The 16967-nt window shown below is 35.1% G+C and overlaps 2 protein-coding genes across 5 annotated transcripts in view; one reads left to right on the forward strand and one right to left on the reverse strand.

The window, feature by feature from the left end:
* Positions 1-432: 432 nt before the first annotated feature.
* On the reverse strand, positions 433-8490 carry amy2al1 (amylase alpha 2A-like 1). Of its 4 annotated transcripts, XM_084097448.1 has the most exons (12): positions 8158-8233; positions 7921-7994; positions 7666-7838; positions 7375-7521; positions 5391-5588; positions 4377-4607; positions 4173-4306; positions 2639-2761; positions 2459-2558; positions 1766-1887; positions 1552-1677; positions 433-991 (listed from the first exon to the last, which is right to left on the reverse strand). In XM_084097448.1, exons 2-12 carry the CDS (start codon positions 7940-7942, stop codon positions 802-804), a joined length of 1566 nt encoding a protein of 521 aa, XP_083953574.1. In that variant the 5' UTR covers positions 7943-7994; positions 8158-8233; the 3' UTR covers positions 433-801. The 4 variants fall into 4 exon arrangements, with proteins under 4 accessions (XP_083953574.1, XP_083953573.1, XP_083953576.1 ...); XM_084097447.1 differs by lacking the exons at positions 7921-7994; positions 8158-8233 and adding an exon at positions 8325-8490; XM_084097450.1 differs by lacking the exon at positions 7921-7994 and having other exon boundaries at positions 8158-8333.
* A 1201-nt stretch (positions 8491-9691) lies between these two features.
* The window catches only part of ahsa1b (AHA1, activator of heat shock protein ATPase homolog 1b), a 10443-nt gene continuing 3167 nt past the window's right edge, over positions 9692-16967 (forward strand). Inside the window, exons 1-5 of the mRNA XM_084097462.1 lie at positions 9692-9927; positions 11103-11293; positions 11828-11910; positions 14893-15010; positions 15105-15190. Coding sequence (XP_083953588.1) covers positions 9848-9927; positions 11103-11293; positions 11828-11910; positions 14893-15010; positions 15105-15190 — 558 coding nt within the window. The 5' untranslated portion in view covers positions 9692-9847. The remainder of the gene's footprint in view (positions 9928-11102; positions 11294-11827; positions 11911-14892; positions 15011-15104; positions 15191-16967) is intronic.

Consider the following 16967-nt stretch of genomic DNA (forward strand, 5'->3'; position numbering starts at 1 on the left):
AAATCACGTTACTGCTTGATTTAATAACTTGAAAGTTATTAAATTTCCAAAGGCTATGATTTCATTAAATAAATTTGAGCGCTTCACGTTTCAAAGCCTGAACTTAATTATTTGACCCATATTATTAAGTATAGATTTTACTAGTATCAGTGTTATTATAGTTAACAAAAACCATAAATAAATGTATTACTTGAAATAAATGTTAACTGACTAAATAAAATGTAAAAACCTTAAACTTTCCTTATTTTCATTTAGATGAAATGAGCCTGTTATTTAGTTTCACTAACCTGATGTAGCCTACTAAACTAAAACTGAAATTAGAACTGTACAGACATTAAATGCAATGAAAGCAGAAAATATGAAAATCAAATTAAACTCAAAATATATGAACAAAATCTGTAATAGTGCACAGTGATACTAAAATAACACTAGTAAGGCAAAATCAGTTTATTACAGTGCGAGTTATAAATGCAGAAATAGTTAGTTGTGCCCCTAAATTTTCTAAATCCTCCTAAATTTTTCATTCAAATGTTTTTTTCCAGATATTATCTCAAAGACCATGGAGTTCACAGTCAAGGAGGAACACCTACAAGCAACAGTACAGTGACTTGTTAACTGTGTTAAGGAGATAAAAGTTTGGATGCTTGTTCAGTGAATCAGAAGAATGTAGTTCTGTGGGCTAGAAGACACTTTGGTTCATCTTTTTCATGATATGATTTATGATGTGATTGTAAACAAAAGCTCTTCCACCACACTGTTGAGTTAAGTGATCCTGCTTTATTATAATTATCCTCAGTGAATCTACAGTTTCGAGTCAGCATGGAGGGCAATGAATGGATCCTCCTCTGTGTGGATGATGTGGAAAGTGGCACGTCCATCAGAACCCACTGACACCTGTTTCCCTGTGCAACCGTCCCCACTCTTGTCTCCAGAGATGACGTCACAGTATGTGCCCACGGGCAGCCCAGTTTGCAGCGTCATGTTCAGTTCCCTGGGGAATCAAATCCAGTTAGTCACCATGAATCAAAATTGACAATCGTTATTCTTTTATTACTTTTAGAAAGAAAGGTTCAGTGGGGCTCTATAGAGAACCCTAGGGTTCTTGACTCCATCTTAAACCATTAATACCAAAAAGGTTCTATATAAAGATAAATGTCTTAACTGTGATAAAGTATGTTCACTAATTGTTTAATTGATCAAATGTAATTAAAAATATAGCTGCAAGCAGCAATTAATTCCTTAGTCACATCTCACAATTTTTTCAATCTCCATTAGGGCTCCGTACATCTCTTCTCTTCTCTGATGATGTGTTTACTGGCTTGCAATAGCAAACCACAACCATCCAATCAATTCCCGTAGGACAAAATCAAGTCCCGCCCTAATATTGCCCTTGTTCGAGCCGTTTCACTCTGATATACGTCACAATAGGGAAGAAAACACTATCACAACTCCCGTTCCATGCCAACTTGGAGTAATCATGTGCTAAATTTGTATTATTATTACACATTTAACATGTTAACTATTCTTGGGTAGGTGTTGCAAGTTTCTCACCAATCATCATTGTTGATGACAATGAATCCCCTGCTGCCACGGCTAAAGGCGATCTGATTATTACCGTTGTCCCACCAGTTGGAGAGAGGCTGGCCATTGACCACATTGCGAAAAATCACCATATTCCTGGTGTGGGGAATAGAGTAAGAGAATTGCTGGGATTTGACATTGAAATCAGGAAAATGTGTCCTGAAAAACTAAAATTCACACCCACCTGATTTGACGCCATCTGTGCTCGCATATCCACTTGTCCCCACAGGTGGAGTCTGGGTTGATGGGTACTGCCTTAGTGGATCCATTGGCATTGCTTGGAGGGCCCATCCAGTCATTCTGATCCTGTGTTTTATTTCACAAGAACATTATTTGTTCAGGTTTTACTTGTGTGGTATGAAATAATCTATTGGGTGTTACGGGGTTAAAGGCACGACTTTAGGAAAATGCTTCTCACTACAATTATTGTGCTTTTAGCCCCAACCAGGGACGCTTCAAATACCATACTTTACATATTCTTCAGTTTTTGAAAAACTGTTGATTTATTCCCTTGAACAAAACTGTAGCAAGACCTTTGTCTCAAAATGCATTTGCTAATTTTAATGATTATCATTTGCTACCTAAAGCTATAACATTTTGAAAATCATTAAATATTAGACCAACATAGCACAGAATCTATTTTGCGTTGCTTCCCGCAATTGCTTCATGGATCAGCCAAATTTCCACCTGCATGGATACATTTAGGAAAATGCCGTAGTGAGATTTTGTGCCATTTAGTGATTGAGGGGATTTACCCTATAGTGTGCCATTAGCCCTGTTGTAAGCTATTCATTAATGTAATGTGAAGCACATGGGTTTCATCAACTATAACACTTTAATGTAATCATTATTTTTTAAGTGTGAGCATTCCATTCACCTTTCCATTCACCAGATGTCGATCCCAACGGTAACTAGACATGACTCTGGTGACACCGTATGGGTGAGCCAACATGAGCCCTGAAGCAATCTTATAAAGCCTGCAAAATACACAATGTAAAATATACCACTCACAGTAGGATTAGTCTGAGTTCTTGGAAAATATTTCAAAATATTTTACCTAGAGTCCCAAAATGTCAGAACAGAAGCTCCACCAGCGCCGTGGCCTCTTTGATTATCATGATTGTCCACAAACACCAAGGCTTTATCAGAAGGCATTAAACCCCAGCCCTCTCCCCAGTTCCTAAGACAAAACACTGTTTACAACTCCTTCAATAACTCTTACAAGCCAAAAGATTGCAGAGCATGATTATACCCAGCTAACAGGGAATTTTCTCAGAACTTTGTCTAACGTTCTGCCAAGGCAAGTTATGAACAAATGTTCTTCCAGTAGCGTTAACAGAATGTTGGTTTGAAGTTATCTGGTCTTTTATAATGTTCTCAAAATATTAGCACAAAACATTTATGCATCATTCATGAAATGTTTTTTTCTGAAATGTTTTAGTTGGACATTTGTATAATTTTTTTTTTTAAATGCTACTACTCGTTTCAGAATGAACATTCCCATAATGTTTGCAAAGCTGTTTGTTAGCTGGGTAGGCATTTTCCTGACATATCACTAGATATGGTCTACTACAGTAATATGGTAAATATTGCTAAATAAACCCATACACAGTAATTAGAACCATGTAAAGAATTGTAGATTTACTTAATGCTCAATTGAATAATAAATGTTCTGGAGACCATCAAATAGATTAAAAATAAATAAATTATATTTTATTTATATTTATATTTATATATATATATATATATATATATTTTTTTTTTTATATATATATTTTTTTGTATATTTCACTGTTGTTCATGGCAACATACCAGTGCTTTTCTAATGTCTCTCAATCATAACATTAATAAGTCTTAAATTTTACGGCTCTTTTCATACCAGCGCAAGTGATAATAGTTATTTGGGGCCATTTAATAACTGTTGTGGTGTCAACTGCTAAAACACTGTTTATATATGTTTGGTTTGTTTTATATATTTCAAAAAAAAAAAAAAAAAAAAAAAAAAAATATATAAATAGTTGACTAAAAAGAGGAATAAAAAAATCATCTTTTGGAAATTGCATGGGGTACTTTCCATAAGATCATCTCTCAATGCAAATCAAACTAGCTTTTAGGCTAACTGAAATAAAAGCATGCCAATCTCTAGGTATGGTGAAGGCTATGTGATGATGTGGGGCTATTTTAATTCCAAAGGCCAAGGGAATTTTATCAGGATGCATAGTATCCTAAAAAAATAAATAAAAAAAAATACTTAAAAATAAAAATCTGCCTGCCTCTATGGGAATTTAACATAGGGGTGTCCAAACTTATGCACCCTGTATTTTAAGGAAGAACATTTATTTATTTACGATACATTATTCATTCACAAAGAAAATTGGTGTCCTTAAAGGTTGGATTTTTCCTAATTTTTTAAATTAAGGCATTAAGTTCAGTTTCCAAAAGATGATTTTTTATTCCTCTTTTTAGTCTACTTTAGTATGGGTGTCTAAACTTATGCATAGCACTGTATATGAGCACTCAATACTGTGATTGACCAATCAGAAATGAATTTTTCAGATAGCATTGTAATAATAGAGGTTACTATTGCATACTTGAGATAGCTTAGCTTTTCTTTGTCCCATTTACGAATGACTGTTCCCAGTTTTGCACTGTGCTTGAACTCCGTCACTCTTCCGAGATCAAAATATTCCCTGGCTTTAATGGACTCCCCACCAAGGTCGATAACCTAAAGAAAAAAAGTGTTAATGGTTTAACAACCATTTTAAGTAACTCTGGTCTTGAAGAGATGGTGATACCTCTTGATAAATAAAGGGCTTGGTGCCAGGTAAAAACCAAGTGGTATTCAGGCTCTTGAGTCTGCCGTAGATGTTACTAAGGTCGCCAGGCCACATGTGCTTACAAGCATCTACTCTGAATCCAGCTACACCCATGTCGATCAGTTTGTTCATGTATTCAGCCACTTTTCCTCTAACATAGTCCTTCTCCAGGGCCAAATCCAGGAGACTCACCAAGCGACAATCTCTAACCTGTCAACACAAAATTAACAAGTCAAGCACTGCAGCAAAATAATAGCATGCATGTTGAACTGGTAGCAGGGGAATTGAAATCAGGGTTGTACAGCGCACACAACTATGAAGCACACTGTGACTAGTTGCAGATGCAAGTGTTACTACATGGATTGAAGTTTGTGTGTGAACAAATCTGAGGATTGAAATTAAAGTCAGGGATGATAATGAACCTTTAAGCATGCACCAACACAACAGAAAACAAGAAACTATTAGTCTTTAAATATATGGAGGGTGATAAGCCTTCACCATAATGTGCTTCCTTTGAATAAAATTGAATCTGACTTAAGCAGAATGATACAATTGTCTTTTGAAGAACTGCTTTAAAGCTAAATAGAATTTGTTTTATAACTGATGAACTTTGCAACATTATCATTGAATCATCATTGAACTAAACCGAGCTGAATAAAGACACTATTGTCTTCTGTAGAGCTACTTCATAGCTAAATTAAAAGGTGCGGTAAGTGATTTCTGAAAAAGGAAGTAAAGGGAGGGGTTTACGCCAACAAAATGGCTGGAGAACTCCAGCATGTCACCAGAGAAATGTCTGTCATTTCACTGGAAGATCAAGTTTTGACATTTTTATTTAAAAGTTCAAAGAGGTCAAAATAAATATGAAAAATTTAATCCACAAATTATTGATTCACAATCAGATTAATAACATGCATTTAGACAATAAATAGGGGTGAATTTTTATATCTTGTTGACTTCATCGACTCATTTAAGCAGTTTTTTTTTTTTTACCTGGAAAACATTGTTGTAGTTGTCAATCTCTTCGTCTGCAGTTTTACACCTCTTATCATTGAAGTCCCATGACGAGTATGGGACAGAGGGGAAGTCCTCCTTGTTGGCGTTGAAGTATGATCCACAGCTGGAGTGATTGCCCTCTCCACCAGAGGCTCCACACATGTGATTTATGACTGCATCCACATATATATTCACCTGTTGCAAAGTAAAACACAGGAGATGCCGTCTACACTCTGTAAAAGCAAGCAACTACATATTTTCCAGGTTACAGGACCTTCTGAGTCACAAATCTGAGCGAATTTACATAAAAATCCATGTTAAACCAACAGAATTCCCTCAAATGTTGTCCCAACGAGGCAAACACACTTGTCTAAACAAATAATTTCAAACAATATTGCTGAACTTTTAAGAGTTTGTGATGCATTGAAACATCAATTAATTTTGCAGTTACTATTAAAGGTTTATTATTTTTCTGACTTGTGTAACATTTGTTTTATCACTATTTTTAGTTATTTGTTGTATTGTTGTGATGTTAAGAGAGCTCATCTTTTTACATTTGTTGATTGTCACCGTTCTTGTGGTTTGTGTTAAGGATCCATGTAAACTTCTAAAACTATATCCCAGATATATTTTAGTAAGGTGATTGCTCCTTTAGAAACAAAGATAGCCATGTAAAACACACATAATACATGTCCATAAATCTATGTGGCTACCAAATTAATAGATTAGTATATTGTGTTACTAATTTGAAATTTGTTGGAACAAGAAATCGGTAACACTTACAATAACTAACTTTAATTAAAAATGAGGAATACATTTGTTACAGTATTTAATCATCTTTGTTAATGTTGGATAATAAAAAGTTAGTTCATAATAGCTGATGTCCATTAAATAATATTAACAGATACAACTTTTGATTTTAGTCATTTGAACACAAATGTTGAAATTAACATCAGTTAAGATTAATAAATGCTTTGGAAGTATTTTGCATGGTTATTTCATGTTACCAAGTGTACATAGTTGCCTTAATGAATTTATTGGCTAAATTAGTCATTTTGCATTTAGTAAACAAACTAATTCAAATTGGCAAAACAAAGTAGACAATAGTTGAGAGAACCTAAAACTCTGAATGCATCAGGTTGAGTTCTCTCAACATGGTTTTTTTTTCAGAGCATAATTATTAATTGCCATTTTTTTAGTGTCGTCATTTGGCTGTTTTTGAGGTATGAAACGGTTCTCTTTACACTAAAAATAATTGTAATTTTAAAAGGTAAAAGACTAACTGTTAGTTAGTCTAGAAGTAACTGTTGATTAATGAACAGTATATACACACACGAGAAAAACTGCTATAGATCTAACCAGTAAATTACTGTTAAATGTACTATTTTTGGAAGTAAAAAAATAACAAATATTCTTATAATTAAGAGTGAAAAGCCATACACTGACATTCCCAGAATTCTTCGTGCGACACTTCACATTTGATGGTTTTTCATTTTAATAATGATAGTTTTTTGTTATACGTTCTATACATTAGGGTTTTATGTTACGTTACAGCTTATGTTGTTAAATGAATGTTTATCGCATTATTTTACTTTTGTGTGTTACCATGATGGTGTTTTGTACAGCATTGTGTGCATGACACTGTGCACCATCTATATATTAGCATTACCTCAGGTTGTGGAAAAGCTTGTGATGAACTTTGATTCTTCATGTGACTTTACCAGAAGCATTATTATGTGGTTGTCAGTATGTTAAATGTACAAAATAGATTTTAACAGCAGCATGGCCTTGCTACTTCAGCAGAAAAGGGATATTGGTTTTAACTTTTTTTGTAAATTACAGTTTTAAACTGTAAAATATACAGGTTGTTCTGTAAAGGTTTACATTTTTACTGTATTTTTACATAATTATTCTGGCAACCACAACAGCCAGATCTTTTTCCTGTAAAAATGAAAGGATTTTTACAGTAGTTTTGCAGTACCCCAACTTTGTTACAGCGTGTGATCATGTCCTTCAGCTCTTCCTCAGTTCCTGATCTGGAGCACAGGTTGTAGCTGATTGGCTGATACCTCTGCCACCAAGGGTGCCAAGGATTGGTCACCACAATGCTCTCACTGGGGGGAGAGATCTGTAAAATCAAAGACAAATGTTTTTGGACATTCTTCTAACCTTTCATAATTCATAACCTTCTGTAAACAACTCCTCTAAAAGCTCAAAGTTCATAACATCACATTGATCATACTGCTCCTTAAAAATAGATATGCAACCATACCTGAACTCCTCCGTAGCCGTTTGGTGCCAGGTATCTCTCACATTCTTCAGCTATATCTGCCCATCGCCACTCAAACAGATGAACAATGGAGGTCCTATTAGGGTTAGTGTTTGGGTTATGCTGGGCAAGACACAGTCCAACGAGTACAGCTACAATCAGGAGCTTCATTGTGCCTTTGTGCAGAAGAAAAAAAGCTCAGGGTGAGTGATCTCAGTGTCATAAACACATCCAATGAATGAGTCCTAAAAAACCTACTGTTCACCAGACTAGTAAACATGTAAAGTGCTGTTGCTTTTGCAGTGTAGTCCTTGCTTGCACCGACTCACCATCTAGTGTACAAGAAACCTTCAAATTGTAATCCGTTGGTAATAATTAATTTTGTAAATTGAAAAGACAAATGTATAAATGGTGTTAGAGAAATGAATGATATCACATGATTATTAATGTGTTCTCAACACTGCACATTTTCTTTGTCTCCCTAATCAAACACACCTGATTCAACTCGTCAGCTCATTAGAAGAAACTGGGTGTGAGAAAGAGGACATTTTCAAATGCAGTGTTGGGGGTCCTAACAGACCAGGGTTGAAAAACACTGCTCTATCACACACACACACACAAATACTTCACATGATAAATAATGTTCTTTCTTTGAAACTCACCTGCTGAATAGCATGAAATTGCTATTTGTTCTCCTGTTTTAAATGTCGTTCCAAAGAAACAGCACTTTGCAATATCTGTTTTTGTGTATTTTTGTGTTGCAATATTAGTAGTTCTTGTCCTTGGCTTTTCTGAAATGATGCCAAACTTCATGACAGAACTATAAATCTGTGTGTTGCTAATAGTGGTTTACTGTCTGTCAGAACTGGTTACTTGTTACAATTCAGCAATTAAGTGATTTATTTAATATGATTTATTATGTATTATATCTTTTTTTAAATTCATCAATTACCTTTTTACATGACTTCAAGTTTAAAATGATTTGTATGCAATTATGTATTTGATATGCAAATGACTAATAGACCTACAATGATCAAAAATCAATCTCGGTCAGAAACGCAGCTTTTTGTCTGTGCCTAATTCACTTCCATTCTAATTCCAATTGTTATGTCTCTTTTGCCATTGCACACACTAGAATTAACATTTAAATTCATATTAATTTTCAACAATATTATTGATCTGTCTGCATTGACACCATTATATGAAAACTGAACTGAGCTGGACGATGACATCTCTGACTATATAGATAAATTATCTAAATTAATATATATATATTTTACAACAAAAACAAATAAACTTACTCAAGCTGGACTTTGACACTATTTTCTTCTAGATCTGCTGTACATCCGAAACAAACTTTGTTGCATTATTTTCCAGTTATCACTGTAAAGCTGCTTTGAAACAATCTGTATTGTAAAAAGCGCTAAATAAATAAAGGTAAGGTGACTTGACTTGACTTGAAATTAAACCAACGCGATAAATAGCAACATTAAAATTTAAATGTAGCCTAGTTCACCCAAACATGAAAATTCTGTCATCATTTCCTCTCCCTCAAGGTGTTACAAACCTGTATGAATTGCTTTCTTCTGACCCCATTGACTTCCATAAAAAAAAATTCCATAGCTACCATGGAAGTCAAGGGGACCATCAACTGTTTGGTTCCCAAAATTCTTCAAAATATCTTCTTTTATGTACCAAAGAGCAAGTCTTGACCCAACTATTCGTGCTATTGCAAAAACAATAAGGACCGTATTTTCAGACAAGTGATCTGCCACTTAGGCCTACATATACATCCATTTTACATTTAGCATTGTAGCCTACATTTCAGATTGAATTCAGCCAACTAAATCAGTTCAGAATTTACGTGGTTCTAAATGTTATTTTAAATAATACAATGCTACTGTCTTTATTTATATATAAATATAAATATATTTTAAACTGTGTAATACCAACAAACAGACACATTTCTCCAAGTTAATGCGGAATCATCTCCAAGCCTTGTGTTTAGCACGGAGTGCTTAGTTTGTGCGCGACTTCCGTTTCCAGTAATTTCTACGAGCAACAAAACCCGAGGCATCAGTCGAGAGGATTCCAGAAGCGAGAGGAGAGCACGCTCGTGTCAGACTCCGAGGCTTCAGTCAGTCATTCATTCATTCTGAATTCAGAATATCTGTATTAAATCAGCATGGCGAAGTGGGGAGAAGGGGACCCTCGCTGGATCGTGGAGGAGAGAGCGGATGCCACAAACGTCAACAACTGGCACTGGTGAGAGACAACCGGCACATTCGCACACTTACTCAAGCCATCTTGATGCTAACATGCTAAAGAACACCCGCCTAGCTGTCGTCTGTGAATCAACTGCCTCACGAGCACTCTCGACCGAAGAAAACATAGTTCTGGCAACTGAACAGTTAGAGCAACCGAGAAAGTTCAATTAGTTGTTTTTTGGTTTATTCTGATATCTGGCTAATGGGCCGTTAGCGTCGTCGCAAGTTTATTCATGCCATGCTTTCGCCGCATCTTTCATGTGACGGCTTTCTGGTCGATGTATTTCTATAATTTGACGAAAATCTTGTTTACTAACGTTACACTTTCTTGGGTTGTCAGCTGTCGCTTCGGTTCTGCTCTTGCAGTGTCTCGGCAGCTTGGACATTGAATGTTACTGAGGAAGAGATGCTCTCAGACAGTTTTCTTAGAGCTAGTTAAATGTTGAAGTGGGTGGGTAATTAGGTTAACACTGCTTATGAAGGTGTATTGATGAAACAGACATTCATTGGGGAAGCTGAAGCATTTAAACCATTTCTTGGTGTTTGTCAGCATCTCCATCCACAAGTTTAAATGGCTTTTTACTGTTGACAGCAAACCCTATAGATCCTAGTTTCAACATTACAGTCACATTAAAGCTAGGTTTTGTAAATAACTATTCTCAGGGTTCCACAGTCAAGCTGGAAATATCAATAATAAATATTACTATTGTGATTTAAAGGCCTGGAAACGTTACTTTCACGTTAAATTTCATTAGAAAGGTATTGCTTGTAAAACAGAAAAAAGTTTCCTCATTAAATGGATTCAAATCTCAGGACTTAATTATTTCTTATTGTCTTGGAGACTTTTATACACAACAAATTATAGCCTAATATTTGAATCTATTAACTTTAATGAATGATACTTGACATGGAAACCCACATCAATGATCTGTATAGATATGATTATATAAAATAATACATATTCTATTTTTTATCATCTAAGTCTGTGTGCAGTAATCACAAACAACTGATTAAGTCATAGAAAATTCTTTTTTTTCTTTTTTTTTAGTGGGACCAGTGAAAGTTTTGCCAGGGCAAGTAAAAATCTGAACCACTGACCAGTAGAAAAATCCTTAGCATTAAGCCCTGCATAAAAAAGGGAGTAATATTAGTGGATGTGCCTTGTGTTGCTAGGACGGAGAGGGATGCCACAAACTGGTCATCGGAGAAGCTGAAGGAGCTGCTCATGGGATTGTCGGTGGAGAATGAAGAAGGCAAGTGTGAGATCACAGAGGTCAGCAAGGTGGAGGGAGAAGCATCCATCAATAATCGCAAAGGGAAGCTGATATTCTTCTACGAGTGGAATCTGAAGGCCGCCTGGACAGGTGAGGAAATATGTGTGGAATTTAATTTAAGTTAAGAATTGCTAATTTAAATCTGCTCCCACCAAGAACAACATGGAAAAGCACTTTAATGCAAAATACAAGGCGTCAAATATATATATATATACTGTATATATTTTTCTTTTTTTAAATGCAGTTAAGTGGAGTGTCTGCTCTGTAAACAGCTGGCTAAAGGGAATACTGATAACACACATCCTGAAACTGAAAACGGTTATCTTATTTCCAGTTAGTTTCACTGGGCAAAGAAAGAATTTTTTTTGTATAATAATACATTTTATTTGTAACGCACTTTATATTTAAGCAAAATCCCAAAGTGCTATGTTTTTTGGCCTGATGTTCATCCCTGGTGTAAATAGATCTATAGGAAGGAATGCATTTTATTTGCTCTTGGTGTGAATAGGCCTTAAAGATGAATATGACCTAGAGAAATTCAAAGTAAATGTCTAATTGAAGTAGTTATTTAGTTTACTTGGCTTTAATATTCATGTACATGATTTGGGCTGTCTGTTTGTACAGGGACATCAACATCAGGCATCAAATACAAGGGGAACATTGAAGTTCCAAACCTTTCGGATGAAAATGACATGGACGACCTTGATGTAAGTTAACTCATTCACATAGCATTTTATATATACTGTAGCATCACCAACCTGAAGGTTTTACAGAAGACTACAATGGCAGTGTGTATTGTAAACATGGTCAATTTATTTAAAGGGGCTATATGTAAGAATTATCATGTATTACTCGCTTTTTTATTGCCAATGTGTGAACAGATTGTGACAAAACTAGGTTGTCTATAAAAGCCTGTAGTGTAGACTGATTTTTATGTGAAGGATTTGGGACGTTTTTGCCATGAAAATCTAAATTATGTGCCGTTAACGCGCTCTTCGAGAGCCTCTCGTCTGTTCTGTGACACATGAACAAATGCTTATACAGTGTTCAGGATAATGCCGAAAGAGCCATTCTGTACTGTAATGTCAATGTGTCTTGCAAAGAAAAGGGTTTAATTCAAACTATAGTATCAGTCAGATCTATATAGTCTATAGTCTCAAACATACTTTATAATAACAGTGTCATTTTAATTATCTCATCTGTCGACATGATGCCAGTGAATCGCAGAGCTGGTGCAAACATATCCACATCTCTATGATCAGATGCTTTCTTAACTGCTGTTTTCTCAGAGCTGTCATTTTTGTTGTTGTTTTTTTATTAAAAAATGAAAGCGCACAGCACATATTTACATATTTATTTAAACATTGCTCTCAGTATCATGGACAGTGTCAGGATGTTCGTTAAAAGTATATCGCAAAGAACGAAAAAGAACAGTATTTGTGAGTATTCACATTCAGACTTGTGCGTTACGTGTGCAGGAATGTGAGCACAAGTAATAAATTGCTGGTTGCAGTTCACTTAATGGCCACCGGTGTCGCTAATAACAAGGGTTTGTGGATTCTACATATAGCCCCTTTAAACACTGATGTATTCGAGAATCTAAAGCAGTGGTTCTCAATTAAGGGAACAGAGCCCAATAAGGGGCTTTAGCAAAATTCCAGAGGGGCCTCAAGAAAGATTAAAATAATTTAAGATATTTCTTAATTTAATTCATTTGTTGTTTTTAAAGAACCAGTTTTTCCATTCCCTAGGATGACCTGGATATATGAGGAAGCCTCATTTTGAAAGTCTGAATTCTAGACCTGCAAATGTCATGTAAATAAAATCTCCATGAGCACTCTTATAATGAATGTACATTTTCTAGTTAAAGGGTTAGTTCACCCAAAAATGAAAATTCTGTCAGTAATTACTCACCCTCATGTAGTTCCAACCCCGTAAGACTTTCGTTCATCTTCGGAACACAAATTGGCTTTATGCCCAGCTGCAGTACTTCCTGAACTTCATCCAGCTCCTTTGTTTCCTGTCTGCCATTATATTAAACTGATTAATCCAGGTGTGTCTGATTATTGTTACTGAGGTCAGGCACACCTGGATTAATCAGTTTGTCCAATAATGGCAGACAGGAAACAAAGGAGCTGGCTGAAGTTCAGGAAGTAGTGCAGCTGGGCATAAAGGCTATTAAGATATTTTTTGATGAAATCTGAGAGCTGGCTCACTCCTTCATAGGCTTCTAGGCAATTTCATTCTGCCGGTCCAGAAAAGTTAGTAAAAACATTGTTAAAATAGTCAGGGTGACTACAGTGGCTCAACCTTAACCCTAGCAGCCTATGAAGGAGTGATCCAGCTCTCAGATTTCATCAAAAATAAAATATCTTAATTTGTGTTCCAAAGATGAACAAAATTCTTACGGGGTTGGAACAACATGAGGGTGAGTAATTACTGACAGAATTTTCATTTTAGGTGAACTAACCCTTTAAGCCAATCTCCAAAGTATTAGAAATTGTGAGTAAAAATATTTAAAAAAAATCCTTATCCTTAATCCTTAGTAAATCACAAACAACTGGAAAAGTCATGGGGCCTTCGAAAATTCTTGTGGACAGTGGGGGTCTTGGAGTCAAAAAGGTTAAGAACCACTGATCTAAAGTATCTGGAACAAAAGTATCTATGTTTTGTTGTTGTTATTAGGGCTGCTCGATTATTTCAAAAATCATAATCATGATTATTTAACACAATTATTGGTGGGTGATATGATCAGAGTCATATTTCATTAATGTATTTAATTTCATGTGTATTTAATTTTAGATATCAGTGAAATTTCACAATTATTCAGCAAAAAACTAATACTGGGTTAACTAATGTAAGTAAAAGTTCTTCAGAACTGTTACAGAAGACAAGTAAACAGTCAGCAATACAATAAGAACAATAAAAAAAAACGTATTACAAACAAAACCGACAAATAAATACAACAGAACAAAAATATAAATTGAATAAAGTGCTTTAGGTTTTTCTGAAAGATGTAGAGTGGTATTCAGATAAATAATAGCCTTGAACAGAAATTAAATAAAGCAGTCAAATGTAAAATAACACTGCTGTATAGATTAAATATAGACTGGAATTTTTAATAAAATTTTTTGATGAATAAATAGAGAGCAGTTCAGTACACTTGAAATCAAATCGCGATATAGACTAGTGTGTGTGAATATTAAACCTCAAAGACTATTTAAATACGAATCCTGCATGTTCTGTGTGAATGAATGGTGCCGCCGATGGGCAGTTTTATTTACCACACACACACACTGAAGCACGTGTGACGCTCGCGCTGTTTTTTTGGTCTATATGAGGACACGAATGCATGAATGTCCTCTCCAGACTCTAGATCCGCTCTGACAGTCACTTAGTAAGCATTTAACCGCTTCATTTGAGAAAAACTATCATCATGTCATAAACACAAAAACTCAAAGGCCTTCACAGCAACCCGTCAAAATAAAAGTTTGGTTTAACCCCCCCTCCCCCCCTGAAAAATATCCTAGGGGAAACACTGCAGACTAATCCTCAGCCGAAATCGAAAGTTAATTCCGATTAATCGCACAGCCCTAGTTGTTATTGGATGTGAATAACTAAATAGCCATGCTGAGTATATAGATTGTGTATGTGATGATGATGAGTATTTTTTTCGGGATCACACACAGGTCAGTGTGAGTCTTTGTAAAGATGAGCCTGAAACAGCGCTGTTTTCTCTGATGAGGAGGGAGGGAGCCGATAAAATTCGCACGGCGCTGGCCGGCTATGTGGGCTTCCTCAAAACAGGTACGTCTCACTGAGATGTCAAAACTGATGGCATTCCTGTGGCAGTGTTGTCTGTTGGATGTGGATTGCTATAATCTGTTATTGTCTGTTGTAGAGTTCACACAGGGCATGATCCTGCCCACAGCCAATGGTGTGACGAAACAAACAGCCCAGGGAACAACTAAGACAAGCAAAACTCAGGTGAGCCTTAAAGTGTCTCGATTTTCTTCAATATAGCTTAAATAGCTTACTGCTCTGTCTGAAATCATTATGAATTATTGTGGATGTCAAGTAACCAGCACTAGTAGTCAATAAGGAAGATTATTCAGACACTTAATGTATTGATCTGCAAGTAAGAAAATATTATTACTAAAACCTGTTATTCACTGATAATTCACATGTGTGAACAAGTGAAAATAACTAAATATACCATATAGTATATAAAAATGAGGAAAAACAAAATGTGTAAATGTGTTGATAAATATACAAAGCAAAACGGACATCACATAGGGCAAAATATGTTAACAGTTTAAGACAAACATACTAGCTTTACATCACTTGAAACTGCTACGGCAGTGGGGAAGATGCATGGGCATTAATTTGCTTTATTTTAACGTTATGTTTAGTTTTTACCTAAAATCTTCCCTGTTCAGATGGTGACACGTGCACATTCAAGCATTTCATACAATGGATTTAAACAACTCGCCCTTTTACCGCAGATTTAGTTAAAAAACAACAACTGACAGTCACGACTGTCATACATATGACTTTAATTTACAATTGCCATTCACGAATGAATCGTTCAGTGCGATTTGCGAACCGATTTAACAGGTTAATTGAAAAGAATCAGCTTGTTTACGAAGCGGACTCTTCTAACGCTTCTCAGAGCGAGTGATGAGTTCTTCAGCTCAAAATACAGAGGGCTGAAGAGGGACATTATCAATGCAGTAAAGTAAAAGTTTCCCAAAATAAAAATACTCGGATAAAGTACAGATACTTAAAATGTATAATGCTGGACCTTTTCTCTGAACTCTTTTCATGTCATTTAAACCTTTTTCTATTAACTCTTTTCATGATTATTATTATTAGTAGTAAATGTAATTTTTGGTGGCTTTATGAAGTCAGCTCTAATTTTGAACATTAAATCTATTGTTTTATCATTAAAAAAATTCTTTACTGTCTTTCATTATATAATGGCATTTGTTTTTTGATATATAATGCAATTTGAAAATGTATTTTAAGACATTTATACACACTTAAGTGTCCAGATATATTTTAGTGCCATTGTTTTTTGATAAATCATCATGTCAGCTATATTATGTAATGGAATGCTAAAAAAATCCATGTTCAAATTCATATTCTTTCTTTATCCTGATTCAGTCCGATCAAGCCAACAATAATGATTCATGGTTTGAGCTGTCAGTTTGGATTTCACAGGAAAATCCAGGCTTATGGCATTTGTTCATGCATATTTATGTCAGAAAACAAGCCTTGGCTACTAGATATCATGGGTGGCTTGTATCTACAATAAATAGTGTTGTTGTAGATACTCTCTGCTGTGTACTGTACATTCACAGTTTGTGAACATAAAATATTAACTGCAATTAGAAAATGTATAGAAAAGTTAAATACAGTTTATCATGTATACATTTTCATTTTTATAGTTGTAATTTTGTTGTTTACATATGTTTCTATTTGAAATGATTACTAACTAAAATGTGATTTTTGATGAATTGTTTTAAAACCAGTTAGGGTCAAAAGATCATAATAATAGCATATGATACCCACAAAAATAAAACATTCAAAAATGTATTTTTAAATTCACAGATAACAAGTGAGATTTCAATTACATTTTGACCACTGAACTAGAAAATCCCCCTGGTTTCTTTTTCAGAAATCTTCCCGCCTTTTTTCCCTTATTTAATTTTTTTTTTAATCAGTGGGGCTCAATGTAGCTTGACAGATCTGCTCCGATGTG

This window comes from Abramis brama (assembly GCF_963993115.1).
Source record: "Abramis brama genome assembly, chromosome: 21".
NCBI lineage: Eukaryota > Metazoa > Chordata > Actinopteri > Cypriniformes > Leuciscidae > Abramis > Abramis brama.